This window comes from Megalops cyprinoides, chromosome 18 (assembly GCF_013368585.1).
Source record: "Megalops cyprinoides isolate fMegCyp1 chromosome 18, fMegCyp1.pri, whole genome shotgun sequence".
Taxonomy (NCBI): Eukaryota; Metazoa; Chordata; class Actinopteri; order Elopiformes; family Megalopidae; genus Megalops; species Megalops cyprinoides.
The window spans coordinates 14226482-14249703 of NC_050600.1; the positions used below are offsets into that span (position 1 = coordinate 14226482).

A 23222-nucleotide genomic window follows, 5' to 3' on the forward strand; every position below is an offset into this window, starting at 1 on the left:
AAAACTTTAATAATTAAGGTCTTGGTTGTATAATAACTTATGTTAGTTGCTTTGACAATGGTTCAAATGCTTTGGGGTTACGTGGAAAAAAATGTGAGCCATGACTGATAAATTCGGAGGGATAAATGCGCTCAGTTTGAAAGGCGAACTCCGCCCACGGCTCATTGAATTGGAGCAACTCCCGGCCACCGATTCATCATACACCCCGCTACATCAGCACCTATCAGAGGACAGTCTCGGGCCACCATGACAAGACCGACATCAGTCACTGCCATCATTCTCATCCTCTGTTTATCGGGAAACTGCCTCGCGGGACGAAAACTTTTAGTGTTCCTGATCGATGGATTCCGTTACGATTACATTGATGATCTGGACAGCTTGCCTGGATTTAAGGAGATAGTGGAAAATGGTGTTAAAGTGGATTACATGACTCCCGATTTCCCCAGCCTCTCCTATCCCAATTACTACTCTCTCATGACAGGTGAGAATTTAACATCACTCACAGTTACTTTATATGTTGTGCGTGATAGCTGTAGCATTGATGGGGTCCAAAACTGTGCATTTAATATCGTATCGAGAAAATAAATAATGTCTTAGGAGAAAACGGCAAGTAATATGACTAATAGAACCTTTTTTCCGTTTGTACTCTTCAGAAGTTGTCAGAGATGCTGAAGAGTGTGATTTGGGTGATTAAGGTGAGTAAGAGCACTGTAGAGTGAAAAAACCATCATCATAGGATAGATACTGTTACGTATCTATAAAAAATATCATCACAGGGTAGATATGTAATAGTATCTATCCTGTGATGATAGTTTTTTATTCGTTCACACCCGAAATACTGCTCTTACTCACCCTGAACACAGTGTTGGTTTTTCAGATGTGTGTATAGGTTTGGCAAGAACTTGCATAACAAGCAAACATCAAATTTTTTGTCTTGCGCTAAATCGGAGTGCTCCGTATCTAACTTGTTGGAACCATACCATTTTATACATTGCTCTGCGTGCAATTGTTATATTGGGAAAAATGGGCTTAATCCAAGGTTCCAAGTCCTTCTCGAGAGTCATGTTAATGTTAAACTTGCCCCTCGCCCTCTTTCAGATGTGAATTTCTGTAACAAATGTGACCCAGGGTAGTATAGTCGCGATGACCTGACTCCATGCACTGCCTTAGATAGGATTACCAATATAAACCTCAGCAGCAGGGCACTTTAAGGCATCCAAACTCTTGGTTGGGGCAAAGTCGTCGCGCCCTCTCTCCAAAAAGAGATGCTTGACACTGTCCCTCACATACCTGATCTGAAGGTCATTTTAGTGTGATCCGTGTCATTTCCATTCACGAACTTCCTCTGTCACTTCTTTTTTACATATGCATTGTAAATTTGTCTGGGCTGTTTGGGTATCTCACAATATGAGCACATGCATTCTCCGCCTTGAACAGGCATGCCAACTGAAAAGAAAATACCGAACTTTTGTACATCTGTGCTTTGTGTTGTTAGTAGTCAATACATGAATTGTAGATATGCATTGAAGAATGAAGCTTTCACAAGTTATACTAGACATAGAAATAGTGTACTGTACTGCATTAATCTTAATCTTATATGAAACTTTAATTCTTCAGACTAGAAATTTGTTGTTGAGTGGATGGACCCCCTTAATTAGTACTCTCATTGTAGGTGTTGTTGGAGTGCATGTGGTGTGTCTAAATAAATTTAAATTGTGTTGCATGCTCTGTGGCCAGCTTCATCATGTTTCAATGTCAATCACTGCTGCCATCAACTGGGATTGCACATATTGTAAACAGTGCAAATAATCTGCAACCTGCCCAGCATGTGCTCTGTTGTAAATTAGTGTAAACAACTCTCAGGTGCTGGATTTACAATAGACACTGTTTATTTAAATTGAAAGTGTATCTCTAGCCTTTTTTTTCAAAGTGCAGTATAAACAGCTGAGAAGTTGACTTTTGAATTCTTAACAATCTTAACATTTGGAAAATGGAATTGAACTGGCTTCCTAGTTTACACTGAGTAATTATCAACTGAAAATGCTCAGGAAATTTAAGACAATGGAAATGTAAATAAATGATACAATTTTAAAGACAAGCGAAAAGTAACTGACTCAAGCATTAGAAGTGAGAGAGGCCAGTGAGGGGCAAGGCCGTGTCATTGGCTGAATATGCCCATTGACAGACAGGAGCCTGGCACAGCTGTCTTGAGGCGAGCAGTCCGATGCATCGAGGCTCAGAACCTCGCACACACGAGATGTCCCACTCACTCTGTGGCTCTGCACTTCCCCACCTCCACACTAGTGCCATTGTGTCCGTTACAGTACATCAGCCTGCGTCGGCACTCCCGGCCAGCGAACGGGCCACTTGAAAGTCCTGTTAAAGCCTACAAAGAACAATTGTCATCCAGACTGAGTGCTGACACAAAGCTTCAACAGACAAACACAAACACACAAACAGCAAACTCCACTATCATTCATGTATAAGACACTCAGAGCATCTCTATGGATGTAATGCATGATAGTGAATAGAACATAATGTAAATCACGCACTACCTGAACAATGGTTAATGGTTAAGGGCTGGTGTATAATGATAAGCCTGCTGTGTAGCTCACCTGGTCAAGGGTTGCAATGCAACTGACCACAGACTGGGTCATATAGTGCAGTTTTTGTCTGCTGTTTGGAAAGCTGTTGTAGAAGTAGAGGCATTTTGTATGACTTAAAATGTATATTTCATTTGCATATAGCAGCATGACTTGTCTGGAGGAAGTTTAATAAAATTACATGTGCATAGTAATGGTGGGGATAAACTATCTTTGTTTCTGTCACTTTGCACAGAATCTTCAAGCAGCCTCTCTAGGAATAGTAATAATACCACCAAATTCTAAAATCAATAGATTTTGATCCAATCCCTCAAGTCTTTCAAGCACTTTGTAGAGGATTTGCTGATGTTAGTTGTTTTAATAGAACACATTCCCTGTCACAATGCGGCGGTTCAGTCAGAAGTGAATCCACTACGACAATTGCACACGGGCATTAACAACATAACCGAACAAAGCAGACAAAGCAGGCCCGGCACAAGGCCCCTCAGCCTCATGCCAGACTGTAATCATGCAGAAGGGGGATTTCACAGCAGATGAGGACTCAGCGACACGTTTCCAAGCCGAGACTGACTTTGCAGGGGAGACGAGTCACGCAAGAGCTGGATATGTTTATTTGTCAGCACGGGCAGTTGTGCTTGAGGTTTCCAAAAGTTTTAACTAGGGGGGAAAAAACGGTTTTCATAAGAGATCTCCTGTTTCTTTGGGAGCGCTTAATGAAACTTCACAAAAGGCCAGCCATTCCCACCAGAACTTTGCATAACAATAGGGAAAGTGGGCAGGGACATCAACTTGTTACCAGAAGGTTACAGGTTTGTATCCTTTGTTGCTAACCTGATATGCTCCTGTAAATACCCAGCTGGATAAATAGATAATAATGTTGTATTGTGAAATGCAAGCACATCTGCAGAACAGATACATGAGGCAATGAAATGCATCATGCCAACTTGAGGGATTTTGTTTATTTAGGGTTGAAATTAACGTTTGTAACCCCGCCAGTGCTCAACCAAATGCAGAAAGTGATTTCAAAGACTTGTGTTTCACGAAAATGCTCAATCATAAAACACAAAATATTTGGAGGGGTTGCTGCCATATACCCTGAAGACTGTGTGCTGATTCATACCCTATTGCTGAGGTGAACAGTTCCCCTGGGAACTGTGGTTGCCTTTGAGGTGATATCAAAAATGTATTTGTTTGAACTCACTCCGACACCTCTCCTGTGGGGAGTATCTGTGGTGTAGTGTTTTCATTTCCAGTTGTGGATAAATAAGTTCATAAGGGGGCAATAATGTGTTTTCATAATGAAATCATATATTTTAAGTGCTGAAAACCTAGCTGGGGCCTTTTACCCTCCTTCCCCCTACCCTGACACCCTGTGCCAAACCTCTGTCCCCTGCAGGAATCATTCACAAGTGTGTTTGCAGAAAAAAAGCTGATTAAAAATAAATCATTCCAAAAGCAGAAATGAATGAGTGCTACACACTCATACATTGCTGGTATAAAGAGGCAACAAAGGAACAGATGTAAGCAGCATTATTTAGGCAGAACTTTAAAAGCACACAAGTGAGGCACCTCTGCAATATTGACCATGGAAATGGTACTATAATATAGTCAATTAATCTTATATGTAATATGACTATATTACATGACTATATTATGGCTGAATCTATATGTAATATGTAATATATGAAGGCAGTTTGTTAGCAGCATTGTTGCAAGAGTAAAATCTATGGTATCATCTTGGTGTTAGCACAGTCTGAAAGGGGTCGCTTAAAATGCAGGTTGGTATATGATATATTCGCTGGTGTATGTTAAACATACTGTGCTATGCTATGCTGTGCTCCCAAAACTACTTCCCTGGCTATTCCATTTATGGACTGTGGTTGTTAAAAACAAAAAAGTTCTCCAAAAATCGCTATTGTTGGTTTCAAATCAGACAGATCAAATGCACATAGTGTGGAGGTTAGCTAGCTAGTAATTAAGTTATATATTGATTCCTCCTTGCTATCTTCTGTGTGTATGGTTTATTGCCATCACTGCAACTTCCTGCAATGCTGCGTGTACTGCTTACAAGCAATGGCATGTAGGTGTATCTACAGCTGCATCTGAGAATGCTCACCAGAAAACTGCACCTGGGGTTTAGATAATCAGAATCAGCCACCAATTTGTGTACAGTGTTGATCACTGCCCTATTGCTGTGAGTACCTCTATCTCTTTAGCTCCCTACAATCCTTCTGTCTGTGATCTTTCTGCAGATTGCATACTTTAATACAGCTATACAGAACACCACAAAGAAAACATAAAGACGCTTTTACCTCTATGATTCCTTTTCTTGTCAGTCCCAATGCAGGCTCCACAATCAACCTGGTAAGGTACTGCCACAGGGGAATGTGACATTTCAGTACCTGCCAGACACCTGTGGTTTGTGAAGAGGCATTTGGATTAGTTTCTGTGTCTGGATGTATGTATTAAGGCTTTTGCCTTAGCTGGCCATCAAGTGCCAAACTTCTCCTTACTTAGACCACACACATTTTGGTACAAACCAGTATGATGTAAGTACACATACTGAGCTGTAAAATGTAAAATACGGTGTAGGCTCACACCGCTGCCTACAGAACTAATATACCCCTCTGAAATTTGCCATGAAGACTACATTTTTTTCCTTGAAATGTGTTGAAAAATGGAAGTATGTGTTTTTTTTTTCAGGCCGGAACTGTGAGGTGCACCAAATGACTGGGAATTACATGTGGGACCAAGCCACACTGAAGGAATTCAACATCGGAACCAATCCGGACAGCCGTTTACGAATGTGGTGGGACGGCTCAGAGCCACTCTGGGTAACCATGCAGAAACTCAACAAAAACGTCTACATGTACTATTGGCCAGGTGAGAAACTCGTACGTACCTTGTTTTTAATTCACTCAATAGTTTTTACTTCAGAAGGCGGAAGAAATGGACCCCCACAGCGAAGGGTGTGCTTGAGTGTAACCAATTTATGTGCAGGCTCAGTATTTTAAATCTGAAGCATTGTAGTGAAATTATACACATATATATTTTCAAAATTATCTTGCTTATCTTGGTGATGTGGAGGAATGTCTGTGAGGAGAACATGAGAATCTTGATCTATGCTGATGCCACAGTACTTCCTATGGAATAGCCTTTTCCTTGTAGTGAAATGTGTCTACACAAATCTGTGATACACACCCACACACCATTGAACTGCTCTTTGTTTTTGGTATGGATTAGGTTGTGAAGTGGACATTCTGGGTGTAAAACCAACGCACTGTGAGGAATATGTCTACAATCCATCAGAGAAAAACTTTACAGACTCAATTGAGAATGCTCTCAATGTCTTAAGGTAAAAAGTACACTGGTAGTTCCATACAGTCTGAGCTAATGGACCGGCTTCATATAGCAGGGCTCACACACACACACACACACACACACACACACGCACACACACACACACAAACTCACAGAGAGAGAGAGATTCCACACTGAATAAATAGTTACTCTTGTGTAATAGGTGTGCTAGCTTGCACTTTTTGTGCAATAAAACTCCAGCGAAGAAGGGGAACATTTTAGTTGTAGCAAAATTGTGTTCCAAATAAAATGATCCATAATTTACTACAAGAATGACTGGGGGACAACTGTATTAATGACAGGAGCAACAGCTTTGTTATGTATTCAATAACAATAACAAATAAAAAACAATAGAATGACTCAGGGCGGGCACTTTACTAGGTAAGATTTATCTAACTATAAAAATGCATAATTAGTTACAGTTTTACAGGACCTCCTGCCAAAAAGCACAGACAAAATCACTGAAATGTCTAACATTTAGAACATTAGGGGTTGATGGGTGAAATTTTATTAAAGTAGCATAGTTATTTGAAGGTGTTTTTGTTCAAGACCTGCTTTCCTGTCCATAAGCATACAGAAATGAATGAATTATGGAATTACTTTGCTGGTAGAAATTCTCATTTAATTCGCATTTGAAAGTGAAATGAGTGTACATTTTCTTTTGCAATGGCGGGCGACTGTTGCCACACCATGGTCAATGTAAAGGCCACATAGTCTTTGTGTCTCTGTGCTGTGGTGTCATCAGTAGTGGCAGAGCAGACATGGCCGCGGTATACTACGAGAAGATTGATGTGGACGGCCACCACTATGGCCCCCTGTCCCCACAGGTGCGGATGACCACCAGCAGACTGGACATCGCCTTTCGGACTTTAAACCAAAGGATTAAGGTCAGACTCTGCACAGAGATGTCCCGTTTACAGAGACAGAACAACGTTGAAGGGGAGGACAGCTCCCAGCATCCAAACCTGTTGGATTGTTGTGGCTATCACATATGTATATGTAAATGAATTCTGCTACTATTGTCTGAACTGTCTCAAATCTTCATTTATTTCAGGAGAAAAACCTGCAAAATGACCTCAACGTCATCTTGTTCTCTGATCACGGCATGACTGAAATTAAGTGGATGGAGAGAGTCATTGAGTTAGAGCTTTATATAAACATGTCAGATATCATAAAGATGATGGATAGGGGACCTGTGGTCAGTTTGTGGCCAAAACAAGCAAAGTTTGAAGCGGTGAGTTGCACTCTGTCTGTTTTACAGGTTTAGTTTTGGCATAACGTGTTTATTCTTTCTCAGCTACATGAAAGCATATTTCCCATAATTTATTTATTCACCTATTAAACAGGACCCATCATGCAATGTCAATACAACTTGTGAATTGAGCTGAACTCCTCGTCTCCCCTAATTTCTGTTTCACTCACTGGAGTTAATCCAATGTGCTGACTCCCTTGCTGCAGAACTAGAGTAAAGTTCAGTATGAATATGATCTTTTGTTAATACCAGTGCGGTTTACTTCAGATTTACAGGAGACTCAGTGTTGTGGAGAACATGAATGTCTACAAGAAAGAAGAAATCCCTGATCGTTACCATTACAAGAAGGGGAAGTTTGTCTCAACCTTGACCTTAGTGGCTGACCCTGGCTGGTTCATCACTGAGGTATGTCCCTATCTAGCTGCAGCAGAATCTATCCACGTACTTAAACAGTGTAAGAAAACAGGTGTTTCCTTTTGGATACACCCATGTGTGGGGCAGTCTCCATTTACTGCCTTTCTCCTCCTTATTCCCACATCTCTATGGCCTCTTAGCCTAATGTGTCACGGTCACTCCTGCTGCAGCAGCACAGCTGAGTAACCCATCATGCACTTCACCAGCTGTTCCCGGGTGTCAGACCAAATGATTCATCTGTCCTCTTCCACACCCGTGATCATAGTTTGTGTTGTACAGCAAGGCATGCACTGTTTGTTCTGGCCATTCCAAGGATTGACTGGGCTGTGCCATTCCAACCTTGACATTCAAAAATCACACTGCTGCGGTTCCACCAAAACAATAGGTAACGTGCAGCCCCTAAAGACTGCCTGAGAGAGACCAGCGCAGCAGCGCAAGCATCAGAACACGTGCACAATGGCATTCCAAAGCCTTCCAGGCCCCTGTGCAGCAGATGAATGCGAGCTGGGGGCAGGCCAGGGGCCAGCGCAAGCACAAAACAGCGGCCCAGCCCCTTTGTGGCCTGCGGCAGGGAGCCGCCATGTGGTGCGTCTCGGCGCAAAACACGTGCTCACACAATTGCATTTGTTTTCAGAGCAAATCGAAGCTGCCCTACTGGAAGAATGACAGTGGAGAGGCGAAGGCTTGGCAGCATGGCTGGCATGGATACGACAATGAGTTTGTGGACATGAGGGGTTTCTTCTTGGCACAAGGGCCAGGTATCTCAGTCAAATTTACTATTGTACGCTGATATCACATGTACACACACACACACACACACACATACAGACACACATACAGACACACACACACCAAGACACATTCACATTTACTCACATACACAGATTGTATATACAGAGATATATATTTTTTGACAGACTTCAGGAAGAATCTGCGAGCAGGCCCAATCCGAGCAGTGGACGTGTACAATCTGATGTGTCACACGCTGGGGATCCAGGCGCTGCCCAACAACGGGTCATGGTCCAGAGTGGAGTACATGCTGAATGGGGCAGGGAGCCGGGCCCAGAACAGTCCTTTCAGCAGCTGTGCGCTGGTGCTGATGCTGCTACTGTCTCTGCAGATATACTGAAGCAGGCCTTTCACAACCACTCTGATATCTTTGAAAATGAATCCATTATAAATCCCCTAGATTTTGAAAAATTTAATACAGGGTTTTTTTTATCTTTGCATAGAAGTTATCAGTAGCTGTTCAATGTTTATTGTGGGGAAAAGTCGGGATTGTCAATTTTGCAAGTGATCAAAATAAACAGAAATACAAATCACGATCTATATTTAAGAAATGGACAAAATAAATGCAGCTAAATGGGTGTTAACCTCCCCCTTCATTTACTACAAGAACAATGTTGGATTGTTTTAAATCAAGAAAGACTTTTCTTGTAGGTTCACAGTATTTGTTTGTCCTTTGTCTTTTTATATGCCAGCAGGGGTTTTGTTCTGATATGCTTTTATTCTGGAATGTCACATAAAATGTGACCAAATCCACTTTTAATTTTTACATTCTTATGTTTTTGTATTCAAATAACTTACAAAGACAATTTCTACTCGAAAAGTATCTCTGGGAGAAGCCACGCTGTACTAATTAGATTTATTAATAAAAATCTCACAGATGTGTAAAGGTTTGTCTAAGTTTCTGTGTCATGGGATTTTGTCTAAAAAGCATTTTTGCTATTCTGTCTTGGGGACTTTTTAAGCCCTGCATTTATTGCTCACTGTACTGTCATTACCCCGATAATGTCTTTCCCTCTAAAATATAATCACACACCACAGACCAATTTTTCAATATCCTGTAACATCTTATTTTTGTGAATGCAAATATCTGTGTGGTACTGGCTTCTGTGAGCTTGTCTGCCTGTACAGATGGTCATCTCCCCAGAGCAGTTGTGGCTGTGGCCTGTGTTTGTGGTGACCGATAGATGAACGGATGCAAGATGGACCTGAGGGCCTGTATTTGAGTTCCACTGTTCATATTCATTGTGGAGCAAAACTTTGTATTATTAACATAAACCCTATGACAGGTTAACAATCTCTTGTCTAAACTGGAAATCTCTAAGTAATTTACGGAAACACTTATAATTCATTTTTTAACGAAATCAATTTTTTTTGCCAGTGGATTTGATAATTCAGTGTTATTACACTCCGTTACTAACTGTTGTTTGCTAGATTATTGAGGTTTCAAATGTTTGCAACATGTCTCAATAAGTCTTTAGAACCAGTTTATTTGTTCCTCTGGCTGGTTAAAGAATGCATGTGTTGTTTTGAATGATGTCTTTCATGGCTTTGTGGTGGTGATGATCTCACCAAACCTGTCTAGACTTCTCTAAAAGCTGATGGCATTGCAAGGACCACGATGATCATTGTGTGCTTATGTGTACCTATTGTTGTGTGTATGTCCAAAATAGGATTCTAAACACACCTCTTGAAACAGACATCTTCTGTTGGAGAGACTGTCTGCCCCAAAACCTTTGAGTTCAGAGTGCTTGTACATGGCAGTTAATAATCTGTGATGTGAATTGATACAGTCCTTTGAGGACAGCTACTCTAACTACACAAACTGAGTGTCACTGAGCGCACTGCTAAGGGCATGGACACCAGGGTACAAAGCCATCCAGAGAGATGTTGAGCTATTACATATTCCTAACAGTGTCTTTGTAACAGCAATTAAAGAAACAACTACTGCAAACACTGTCAGAGAAAATGTACTGGGTCCCTTTCAGCACTTTTCTGTAAATGTAAAGGGATGGTTCTATTAGTCTTACTGAAGTGTTTTTCTTCTGTCACCCAATCCATGGAAAACATTTTCTTGGCTTTTCTGACTTTATTTTCATTGTATGATTTTGGAACCTTCTGTAGAGATTGGAAAAGTTTGCCTGTCAGATCAGTACTATCATTACAATACCACTACAGTATTTTTTACTCAGCAAATGCCCTTAGTATGCAGACTGAGTTACACAGTTTACTTCTCACCCATTGCTAAATCTGAATATACACGAAAGCAATTCTGGTTAACTGCCTTTCCCAAGGGCACAATAATGCCCCATCTGGGAAACAAACCAATAACATTTTGGTTACAGCTTCACCACACTAATTTGGTGCAAAGCAGTTTCATTATGTTTCAGGGCAAGTAAAAGAAACCTGGTAAAAGAATATCGCATGTTGGTCTTAGACCTCCCTCTTGTGGTTAAAGGCTGATACTCTGGTTACTTTTCCTACACACTTGCTGGGAGAGTTTTCTGCCCTCTGCTGGCAGCTGGTGTGACAACGTTACCCTCCAAATCTGGCACAAATCAGCTGACAGCGATGCTGACATTTCATTGGATGCTCTCAATAAACAGACACCCAGAAAATACTGGCATGTTTTCGGTAAAACTTTTTTTTTTTATGTCAGATAACCACATGGATTAATTAGTCGTTTCACGTCATTTTGCTCCTACATATGACAGTACTATTCTTTTTGTATTATAAGTGGTCTACAGTTGCCCATGGGGCTTCTTAGGTTGTCATCTAGTTATTATCTGTACTAAATTACTGCATTATTAATTAACTGATGCAAATTTACTTTGTCCTTATATAATAATTTTGTGCACTTTTAGTTTTGGGTAATAAATTCTAACAGTAACATGCATGAATAAGTCTAAGTCATTGTTTGATGATTCATTGTTAAATCACTTGTAACATTTACAACGTATAACCAAACATGTTATTTTATTGTCTTAAAAAGTAACACAATCCCCAAAGGGTATATCACATACACTACAACAACAGTAAACACCATTACTACACAAATAGGGACTTTCAAATATTATAGACATTACAAAAAATCCCTCATTTCTTCTTTTTTAAATTATTATACTAAGCTTGACAGATAAACATCATTTACAGTATGATATAACTGTCACAATTAAAAACAATGTTATTGTACACTGTTATAAATCCGTCATGTTAAGGGAAGACATTTCATGGACTGTCATTATTTCATATGAAATATTTTACACTATAAACAGAGCATCCTTCTGGATGGACTTTACAGCAACCACAGACCAGGCATTTCAGTGCAAACGTGTTTCTACAAGGCTGTCTTGGCTGCGAATACTCCCTTTGACTTTCAAAGCCAACCCCAAAACGGATTACATTAAGAAAGTTCACAAAATGCAGCAGGTCTTAGAAAGTACCCCAAAGAGAGATAGAGAGACATGGAGAGAGAGAGAGAGCCCTCTTGACCTGCGAGTTCTCACTCCTATAATGATAGTTTCATATGAAATAATAATAATAAAAAAAGAATTAACGAGGGTAAAAGAAATCTCAGATATCAAAACGCTATGCTCATTTAGAACTCTGCAGAGTGGGAGGCTACTTTGACAACAATTATTCTGACTGACACAATTGTGAGGTGAGGTGTACGTAATATTACTAGGAGCCCAAGAGCAGCAACTATCATTTGTTTTTGTTTCATTTTTTTTTTCCAGACAGAAATGGTCCTAAATTTGAAACAAGTTCCATGAACTCATTTTAAAATGCATATACAAAAACAACAGCTTTTAGTATCTGAGGAGGCCAGAGAGTGCAGAATGCACAGCCCTGGAGTTAAGCCTTTGATTGCAGGACGGAAGAACCCTAAATTAAGCAAGAACAAAACCCGTCTCAATAACGCAGAGCCTGTTAAGTGGGATTCCAGAGTCCACGACTACCAGAAGTTCGGATATGGCCGTCAGAAGAAATGTGGGCAACTAAAGCATTTAATATTGTTTCTGAAGCAGTCGACTCGAGAATGTCCAGTTTTGCGTCAACATTCGAGGAACCCTTGCTGATATCAGGTGTGTGACGGAAATGGCTGGAAACAGATCTCGTGATTTTTTTTTTTGTTTGTTTTGTTTTTCTGTCACATAAGCTGTGGAGGTAGTTATGTATGTGTGTATACATTGATCTACACTGAGTTCAAAACAGGAACTAAAGGAAAACATTGTGAATACAAAGGCTGAGGAGTTTTTCGCTGCCTCTTCGAAGGGATAGTATTAATTTCCCATGTACTAGAACCAATTGTTCATGCAAATGACACACAGAACCAGAAGATGATACCACAGATAATAGCACCAGGAAATGTGGAATTCCTCAGCTGTCTGAAAAAAACAAAAAACAAATGAATAACTAAATCACTTTAGTAGTTGTGACTGCTGAAATAATAATAAGAAAACATGGTATGTACTGTAGTGCTATAATTAAACTCTAATTCCTGTAGACGAATGGGAAGAGAAACATTTCAATGCAAAACATGCCATTTGCTACAAGCAGTCAAGTGCTTGCCTGTATGTGTTGTAATAAAACCGGTGCCAGGCTCAGCAGCTGTGCAAGCACAGAGCAGACACACAGAAACATCCCCTAGCTGTCACTCAGTGGAGCCGCCTACATCCTGCAGGCTGTGCTACAGGTTGCTGATTTGCTGAGCAGCCCACCTGACATTGAAATGCACAGGTGGGGAAAGAAAAGATATGCAGTTATGACTCATCGACAAATAAGAGAATTGAAAAATGCACAAGTTAACTGTAAAATGTTAGCCGCCTTTTTTAAAAAAAAAAAAAAAAAAAAAGAGAGAAGTCTTTGAATTTGCTGGCTTTGAAGCCTCAGTGAAGTTAGCGGAGGAGTTTTCCAAATGTTTATATACATCAGAAAGACTTGATGTGCCTAAAGACCTGATTACCATGTAAACATAAGTTCCCAGAACCCAGTTCATTCCATTGGATTTATCAAGTAATGCAGAAAATAACCACAGCAGCAACAGGGACTGGTGTTAGTACCACGGCGCCCAGAGGAAAAGCCACTGATTGAACACATTTGCCCTGGGGAGGGGGGGGAGGGGGTTGTTTTAACTTACAATGGCACATACAGATCTGCAACTTTGCATACCTGCTATCAAACTGGTGCCTTGTCAGACAGCGAGATTACTGTATATAACACGCAAAGCTGACTCACAGATAAAAGTGACCAAACTGGTGATGACAGAAACGTTGGTATCTAAAACTGGACTGCTACACACAGCCAAAGAGATGCCAGGGTTAACTATACATGACCTGAGTTCATAAATTTGACAGTAACCACTTTTATATGTGAATTTCAACTGTCAGGTCACAATCAATCAGCCACTTAATATATAAGGTTCAGTAATAAAAACAGGTTTTTAACGTGTACCTAAATTTGTTCTCTGAAAAAATAAATTGGTTGACCTCAGTATTATCATTGACCTTATATACCTAATCAGAAATTAATGTTGATATTTAATTTCTCTGTAAGAAGACATTAAGCACTTGAGAAATAGAGGTAGCTTGGTTGGACTAATCAAGCATACACCAGGTAATGGCATTTGACCATTACCGTGGGGATTGTTGAAGGCTTGACACATCCAACTACTCTTCCTCTCTTGCTTTTTTCAGAGGACCAGTCTAGATACACTTTAATTCAGCTCAAGCCATTCTCAGTTTTGACAAAGTTTTGTATTTAATGTATCTGCGGCGAGTTTTGTTCTTCACTTTGAATAATAAGTATCAGCAAGTGTTACATTGTCTTGCTTCAGACATTTTTGTTTGTTTCTTTTTCGCATTAATTTCATCTACTGATAAACTTGTGCCATATATGGAACTAAAGTAACACTTGCTGTAAACAGTTTCTCCAAGTTAAGAACAAAGTACTCATGGTTAGATTGAAGCTTTGCATTCACTACCATTTTTTGTGACCTTCCCAAGAAGAATCAGCATTTTTATTTTACTAATTTTAAGTTTAGAAAATTACCAAAGAGAATATCAGTAACCTAAAGACAAAAGCAGACACCACTGGACAGTGTGGAACAGTCTTTGTGTTGGGTCTAGAAGTCATGCCAGTAGGTTTAACAGTCCCGTTGTATTGTGTGGTCTTCTACGGGGGAGGAGGTGTGGGGTGGGATAGGGTGGTCCTCTTCACTGTCAGACACTGGTGATGGACGCCAAACAGTTTGAAGGTTTTTGTAGTTTCTCGGGTTGCGTAGTGGGGGGCTCTGGTCCGGTCCGAAAGCTGAATAGCGGGCCGCTGCTGGTGCCAATGTGTCCAGGGCTCAGGGCAGGGTTCTGACGTCTGTTGCTCTCCACGATGCTGGAGGTATTGGAGGCGAGACTCTCCCGCGTGCTGCATGACGAGTAGAGTGGGGGGTTGGAAAGGGAGAAAGAGAGAGAGAGAGAGAGAGAAAAAGCACATCTTTATAATGGGCTTCCTGCCTTTGTGTGCAGTGTCATAACAGCCAAACATCTCGGCTTGATCATTCACATCTGGTTCCCTCAAATGTTTTCCATATCAGTGGTAGTTGTTTGCTGTGAGTGCTCCCCTTATGCAAAACAGACATTGATCTCTTTTCCATTCAGGTGTAAGCTATAGAAAGTGCTGTGCTGAGAAAACAGAAGGAGAAGGGGAGAGGGAAGCAGATGGTTATATTGGAAGGGGAAACTGCAAGGGCAAGAGTTTCACTTGCATACATACTCTAACCTGCACTAACAAGTATGGACAGTTTAAGACTGAGTTTTAAGACTTAAGCATGGCTATTATTGATATTTCAAAAGAGGATTCCCACAAGGCAGGGGTTAACAGGGCCACATGCAGAAAGAAGACAAGAAGAGGAGCTAGAAAAAAAAAACAGTTTCCATCACATTATCTGTCAGATACAGCATCAGAGCCAACAGGAACATAGGAAACTGTGACAAATGCAGTGAAGTTCACTCAGAGAGCATGGCCCTGTCTCTTTAGATCATTAGCGGGAAATATCTACGTGACAATAGCCACACCGGTACATTCACTCATGAATTCGGAAGTTTAAAATCAATAGGCCAAAGTGAAAATCAGCCCTCACATTTTTAAAAGTTTCAATTTGTGCTATGCGTCTCATGCCTTATTCATCATCCTCTTCCTCAACTGTCACCACACACTCACGTCTGAAAGCAGCCTCACTCTCTCTCATTAACACCTGCCTGCCCGCCCACACACACACATACGCATTCACGCACGCACGCATGCACACGGCTCTCATTACCCGCATTACAATGCTTCAAAATAGAACCTCCCAGCAAGACAGGAGCTAAATTGGCACATTTCTAAAAACTGTGTGGTGACACCTCTAAAGCGATGAGTCATCCAGGAAATAGTGGATGATTTTTATGGAGGCTAAAATTAGAGGACTGCTGCAGCTGCTTGTGCCAGCGTATAAATCCATACGCATCATCCAGACACCTTTATTAAACTAATAGCTTTGATAGGGTCCACCTATTCAAGTTTCTTTCAGAAAGTGCATCTGCTGTGAACCAGACCAGCAAAAACTACCAGGCCAAAAATAAAACTACAAAGAGATCTTCGGCTATTCCCAGAACTCCCAGTTTTTCAGAGCATTGCCAAATTTACTGCAGCTATCAGCGTAAGATAGGGTATAACTCTTCTGCAAATGTGTTCTGCTACACAAATACATTTGGCAAGATTGAGTTTGTGAGCCTCCAGAGAGGTGGGTGTTAGACTGGAGTTTCCAGTGTTAAGCTACTCAGTTGTTAGACCCCTGTCTGAGCTGGCTGGCCTCCTCCTGATTTTATTGCTTTTGGATCCCCAACAGCTGATTAGAAGGGAAAGCTCTCAGGATCCACACATCTGTCTCTGTTACTTGCCAAAACAGGTGACCACAGAAACATAATGTAGACAGATGGGATCAGGTCAGGGTGTGGGGCCCAGGAAGTGAGCCTATTTACAGCCCTGGTCTGAATTACTGTCCACAGCTCTCTGTGAGGAAGAAAAACACTGCAAAACATTACAGCTGACCCCTCTGCTACTGCTTGCATTATAGTCTGAGGGACTAACTCATGTCCTAAAAACCGCTACAGTGTTTAGAGGTGCCTCGTACTAGTTCATAAATATAAGGTGTACAGTCCACTGAATCTGCACTAGTCCACAAATACTGCTCTCTAGATATACAGTTTTTTCTGTGAGAAATCTGCCTACTGGCAGAAATACAGACATTGAAATTAGATAAACTCCAATGGTAGTCCACAAGAGAGCATGGTAGAAACTGGTCTGGTAAAGAAGTAAACAAGTGTGGAAATACGATTTCAAGCAAAATCTGGGAAAAGCTGTAAGTGAGAAATGGTTACAATCCCTGTGGTTTTAAGTAGTAAATCTACTGGCAATAAATTAGTTCTAACAAAAAAAAAATCTAACAGACATATCAATCATTTTGAGGGCTGAGGGATATGTGGGTACACAGAAACACATGTGATGTTAATGTACCATTACACCCTCACGACAGCACACATGTGAACACATTCTGCAGAAACCCCTTATGGCACAACAAGCATCCCCTTCAAAACATCCCTTTATTTCCATATAACCCCTGTTGATGTACTGGAAGACCTGGGCATGGCCTTCATCCATTCTCTGAAGAAAAAAAGGACATTTCTGCTGACAGACGGCCTTTCTGTATCTGCTTCTGATATCTGTATTATGAAGCAGGAAAGGGAGAATGGAACATCTAAATAGCTCGCATCACACACAGATCACTTCACCTGCAATAAAAGTAAAAAGTAAAAAGACAACATACTTTAACATTTATTCTATTTGAACTAAATAATAACCTTAATTTATTGGGAAATGAAAAGGGGTATGGATTAGCTTGGAAATGGTGGGTATATGTTAACTGTTGAATACAGGAGTGTTTTAGTGCCAAAAAATTAACAGCATAATTGCAGACATCTGGGATGACATTTCTACCTTTTGGTGGTCATAGAAGGGGTAGAACTGTTCTCCTGCTTTCCTAAATTAAAAGGTTACAGGAGGTAAACTCCTTAATACAACAAAAACAGGCAAAGAAAATGCTTGCTCCTATATTATATTAACTCCTCTGATCCCTTCTGATCTATAGCTTATGGCTTCCAGAACAGAAGTACATTACAACATCACAGAAAGAAGCTCAGCCTACTGTGGTCAAGGCTGAGGGACTGGGAGAGACTGGGAGACAGAGGAGCAGGTCAGACCAGTGCCAAGCCAGTAGAGATGTGGAGTAAAATAGGGTTTCCCTGAGGTAAGCATTTCATAGACGTCCCTCTGGCACCTTGTTAAATGTATGAACATGCTGAAAACTTTTGTAAAACTTAATTTAATTGGCAGTATTGAAACATAAAAAACCAAAAAAGTCAGACAATCACCAAGGAAAACAACACTTTTTAAATTCATGCTATATCTGGAAATGCAATTACATGTAAACAGCTCCTTGATTGGTTTGTTTTTATAAACTTTGGAACACATGTCTTAATTATCTCATTTTAAAAAGTTCATGTCCTATTCAGCTGCAAAAACAGAAAGCAGGCTTTGGACTCATTCCAACAGCAGCTCCTGCTCTCCTGTACCGATCTGAGAGCAGATCCAGACAGCCCTCTCCTGCTGTAAGAGCCACATGAGGCAGAAACATTCTGCTGTGTCTGGGTCAGTGCAAAAGTGCACTTTCAGTCTGTTCTCCTCCCTCACATTCTACCTAATGGGTGAGTCAACAAGTCTTTGGATTTTTCTCACAGTTGACATTCGCTGTGCGCTTCTCCTCTCCTTGGGAAGAACTGATTATATGGAGGATAGGAGAATAGAGCACTGCAACAGCTTTCAGAATGTTGTATGATTAAAGGATACCTGTTAGCCTTTATTTCAGATTATGTCATATTTCTGTTTGTTTTAAATGAAGGCCTATCGTGTAGGAGATTTTGTGTGCTGAACATATGTGACACGCAACTCACAGGGAGTGGTGATATACTTATTTAGACTGGTATACTGCTGTCGACATAATCTGTATACTGTTTTGTCTTTAATGATCACGTTTACATTTTTCCATAGTTCTGCACCAATGCTGAATTCTTGAATTCTTGAAGTCTCTACTTAAACAAGAACATTGTACAAAATTTATCAATAAAATAACCCAGTCATTCAGGATATATATCTCATTCAATTTAGGAGTTAGGATTACGTCATGTTAAGGTGTATTATTATAAACTTTTCAGGTTGCTGGTTACTGTACATATACAAAATGAGATAAGTTATGTAAACTAAAATGTATTTTAAAATAATGTCTTCATTATAAAAATCCTAACAACAGAAGTCCACTATGTAACATAGGGGAAAAGCAACGAAACAAAAACAACCAATAACAAAGTCATCCAAGCTTCATTCAAGTTCATTCAGTACAGATATGCTCCTATTTTATATGAATAACTGAATGATGTTGGGTGTCTACTATAAATTTGGTTTGGATTTGGGATGCTAACTTTTGAAATGACCAGTTCTGTAAGCATCCTCCCTGAAAGGTTCTATCTAAAGGGTCACAACCATTCACAAAAAATGAGAAGAATTCAACACAGTATGTTACATGGTCCAGACTATTAGGAAAAAGCTGTATGCTGAATTCTGCGTTTCTCAAAAACTGAGATATGCTTTTCTAATGTGTGAAAAAAGTCTGAAATGCAAATTCAGTCTCTATTCACAGAGTAGACGGCAAAACCATCCCCCTCCAACTCCCAAATAACCTGCCTACATGTAAACACAGCGGAGCACGCCTTACCGTGGAGAGTTAAATCCACTGTCTACTGTGATGCTGCTGCTGTCCATGCTGTCCAGGCGGGCCGAGTGGGCAGATTTTTGGCTGTTGTTGTTTTCGCTTTCCTTTGGGCTCAGGAGGGTGAGGTTCTTCTCGAACTTGCGCTGCAGCTCCCTCTCCTTCTCTCTCTCCAGCAGCCACTGCATGGTCCCGCCCCCCTCCCGGCTCTTGTCCTCCTCCGCGTTCTTGTGCGTGGCCTCCTCCGAGTCGTCGTCGTCCGACACGTTGTAGTAGTCGAAGGCAGCCTCGGCGGCGGAGGCCTGCTCGGAGGCCTGCTGAGCGGCCGCGCCGGGGGACACCGAGAGCTGGGCCGGCTTCTCAAAGTGCTCTTGGTTGTTGAGGACCTCCACTGATTTCATGTGCGGAGTTTTCCTCAGCGTGCCTGATTTTGGGTGGCTGCTCTCCACGTAACTGACAGTCAACACGTTGTGGGGGGGCTTGAACAAAGTGTCTTTGCTAAAAATCTCCTTCCTCTTGTCCGTGCTGCCAGGGTCAATGTTGTGTTGGTGTATTAAGCGTCCATTTGGTATTGGCTCCGGAGTCTGGCTGGCCACTGTTAAACTAATGCCATTCTGGCCCTTCGTTGTATCCTCTTTGTACTCCGTAGGATGGGGAGAAGTGAGATGAGGGGTTTGCCGGTCAGAGGGGCATCCCTTTTTGATGCCATCTGAGATGGTTAAGGTATCAGCATCTGGCTTTCCTAGAGGGGAGGGAGCAGTAAGGACCGTTTCATTTGATGTATTGCACTGAAAATAGTCATCAGCTGCGGGCTTAGGCGAGCAAGTCTTCAGGTCACTGTAGGCTGGTAAACTGTCTCTGCTTTTGTTTTTCTCCAGTACACTACAGACCTTGGAGTCGTCTGGGTTCCCCTTCCCAATTTCAGGCACACAAACCTCAGAGTTAAATCTAGCAGCAGAAAGCATGATTCGGGAGTAGTGGGGCACCTGGGATGCCCTTAGCGTACCATCATCGGTGTAATAGCGGCTCCTGTCGTCAGGGCTGCAGTCAAAATCCTCCAGCGTGCCCATGGACGCCGCCCCCAGAGGGCCCTTGGAGTTATCCATGGAGCGGGACCGCTCTTTGGCCTTGTCTGACCTCTCATTGCGCGACTTCCTGTCCTGGGTGTGGCTATGGCTGCGGTGGACCTTAAAGTGTGACGTCCCTCTGGAGGGCTCTGGGAAGGGCATCTCTGTCCTCCGTTTGGCCAGCTCGCCCGACACGTCCCACTCGGGAGTGATGGGAAAGTGGGACTCGACAATGTTGGGGTTGCTGTGTACCAAGTACTTCCCCCTGTTGCGCTCCATGGAAAACATGGCGTCCCGTGGCGACCGCACCAGCGAGGAGCTGTAGAACTTGTAATCCCGGTCTCCCGCTAAGTCTAAATTGGAGCCCTCAGAGGGGTCACCCCTGGACGCCCGTGTCTTGCTCTGCGAGCGGGACTTCGCTTGCGTCCCCTTCCGGTGGCCCCGGCTCCTCCTGCTGCGGGCGCTGTGCTGGGCGGAACTCGCCTTGCTCCGCTGGGCCTTCTCCTCCTCCAGCCTCTTCATCACTGCCGTGTGCCTCATCACGTTCTCCACCGTCAGGTCTGGGTTGATCCGACGGATGATCTCCATCTCCACATCCCGGGGGATGGCGGTGGGCGTCTCCTCGTCCCGGAGGGGCCACTCCTCCGGGGGGAACTGGGCCGAGAAGGTGGCCAGCTGCTTGGCTTTGTCCTTCTTGAAGCTCAGCCTGAAGAGCTTCAGCCCAAACTTTTTGGACTGCTTCTCGCCGCTGCTGCTGCCGCCCCCTTCCTTGTGTTTGGTCAGCGTGTCGGACTTGAAGGGGAAGTTGATGGAGCTCTTGCTCTTTTCCGTGGCGGGGGCCTGGTGTGGGGGAGGCGGCGGGTAGGAGTCCTTGAGGTCCTTCGGCGATTTCCTCTGCAGCGTGGAGGCGTGGATGCTGGGCATGTCGTCGCGGTAGCTGTTGTACGAGTCGCAGTGGTTTTTGTGGTGGGGTCTCTCCCTCACGCAGCCTGAGGTGGATGGGGTGATTGTTCCGGACTGAGGAGAGGTACATTGCTGCTGCTGCTGCTGCTGCGGTCGGTCAGGTATCCGCTCGTCCAGGTGGTACCATTTGCTGTTGGTCCTAATGAGGGAGGGTGTGATAAAGTAAGTCTGTGGAGTAACGATGAAGTAGCCCTCTGGGGTGGGGTAAATCTTCCTCTCCCGCACCAGCATGTTGAGCGTGTGTCGGAGGATCTCTGGACTTGGTGTGGGGACGCCTGTGGAGAAGCCAACAGAAAATGCAGTCAACAAGCTGTTCTTAGAGCGAGTAATATATTACAATACACTACTGTCATTTAGCTGATGTGCTTACCCAGAGCATCTTACATAGGTTACAGTTTTTACATGTTATCCATTTATATGGCTGGATATTTACTGAGGCAATTCTGGGTTAAGTACCTTGCCCAAGGGTAGCAGTACCCCAGTCGGGAACCTAACCAGCAACCTTTCAGTTACAAGCACCACTCCTTACTACTACTCCACACTGCTGCCCAGGATCATGTTACTTCCTTGAAAGATTGACAATTATCTCCTCACTAATTAATGTCACAGTGCCAAAAAAATACAAATTCATTTTAAATGATTTTAAAAATCATAAAAATGTGAATAAAATTTGCTGGTTTGATATGCAGGTTTGTAATCACTGCCTCGTATTCAATGCCTTGCCCTAATTGCACAAAGTGTCATGCATTACTGATATCAGCTGTAAACCTGTGTTTACAATGAAATGCAAAGTGTAGTACGCTGCCATGACCCTTACAGTGTATGACACAGGCACCCTATTCTTCTTTGGCGGCCATGAGTCTACTCGGCTCAAGCCGTAGTACTGTTTCATCCTACTCTAGGTATTACTTCAGGTTACATCATAGTGCCCTTTCAGCCACTCTCGCGTGATGCAATGTTCCAAACGTAACGCGCAGACTGCGGCGGGCCCCCCTCCAGTCGCACCGCTGTCACATCAATGTGCCCTTTTCAAACTGGCACTGTGTGGCTAGCTAAATGGTCCTCATCCGCTGTGGATTTGAAAGAAACAATCTGTGGAGTCATGTAGCCGGAGAGTGCTGCTGCTATACTGTTGTATCTTTTGGGGGGTAAGACTGAGAGGAGCTGTTTGGGTAACCTTTAGCCAAAACACGTATCTAGAATTTTTAGAAATTTCTGGAATTTTTTTCTGCTAATGTAAGAAAGCAGGAACAGTATGCCTTAAATGATGAGCCTCACAAGCAGGAGATTCCACCCAATAGCACAGCCAATAAGACAATATTTGCAAACAACAACAAGCCGCTTGGCGTGGCTCCTGAATGGCTGAGGAGGTCTAGCCATGATCCCAGTCCACTCATACTGCCAAACTGACCTCTGTCTGTCCAGCCACAAGTTAATGGCTTTTCATCTGATTGTTTTGTCTGCTCAGGAAATGTGCAAATCTCAGTGCATGCATGTGCACACACAGAAGCATGGGGAACATGTTCAAGCTGCGGCCTCTGCTTGGATAGACACTCCACTGACTGCAATAACCAGGTCTGTTAATGGATACTGTCCTTCTGTTACATGAAAGACAAGACAGGAAACAAGTCTCAAAAGCTACAATTAGCCATTTTATTCAGGCCAGACATGAGCAAGGTCAGCCAGAATAGTCTCCTTCAGCTAAGACTGCAGAGAAATTATATCTATTCTGTATTATAGAGTATATATACACTTTAATTAACAGCAGGAATATTACCTGAAAGAAGGACACATTTACCCATAAAAAAAGACCTTGTTCAGGTTTCCTCACTAAATGGAAGTCTTTTTTGAGAGCTGTCTGTTGTACTATCTACTGGAGCCTTTGAACCTTCAGCACCAATGACTGAAATGATAGATGAAAA

The 23222-nt window shown here is 42.3% G+C and overlaps 2 protein-coding genes across 4 annotated transcripts in view; one reads left to right on the top strand and one right to left on the bottom strand.

The window, feature by feature from the left end:
* The first annotated feature begins 246 nt into the window (after window positions 1–246).
* enpp6 (ectonucleotide pyrophosphatase/phosphodiesterase 6) lies at window positions 247–8759 on the top strand. The gene is made up of 8 exons (XM_036551843.1): window positions 247–481; window positions 5307–5486; window positions 5847–5958; window positions 6709–6850; window positions 7018–7197; window positions 7483–7620; window positions 8264–8387; window positions 8547–8759. The coding sequence occupies exons 1-8, from the start codon at window positions 247–249 to the stop codon at window positions 8756–8758; spliced, it is 1323 nt and encodes a 440-aa protein (XP_036407736.1). The 3' UTR covers window position 8759.
* A 5836-nt stretch (window positions 8760–14595) lies between these two features.
* LOC118792867 (storkhead-box protein 2-like) overlaps window positions 14596–23222 on the bottom strand; it is a 57616-nt gene continuing 48989 nt past the window's right edge. For all 3 annotated transcript variants that reach the window (XM_036550692.1, XM_036550693.1, XM_036550694.1), the window contains exons 3-4: window positions 19277–21575; window positions 14596–14835 (exon numbers count right to left, since the gene is read on the bottom strand). In XM_036550692.1, coding sequence (XP_036406585.1) covers window positions 14637–14835; window positions 19277–21575 — 2498 coding nt within the window. In that variant the 3' untranslated portion in view covers window positions 14596–14636. The remainder of the gene's footprint in view (window positions 14836–19276; window positions 21576–23222) is intronic.

Bases quoted from the DNA above. Each gene is read 5' to 3' on its own strand.
- enpp6 (XM_036551843.1), top strand. From the start codon at position 247: ATGACAAGACCGACATCAGTCACTGCCATCATTCTCATCCTCTGTTTA. The intron at 5,487-5,846 runs GTGAGAAACTCG...GGTATGGATTAG, and splicing joins CTACATGTACTATTGGCCAG to GTTGTGAAGTGGACATTCTG. The intron at 7,621-8,263 runs GTATGTCCCTAT...ATTTGTTTTCAG, and splicing joins CTGGCTGGTTCATCACTGAG to AGCAAATCGAAGCTGCCCTA.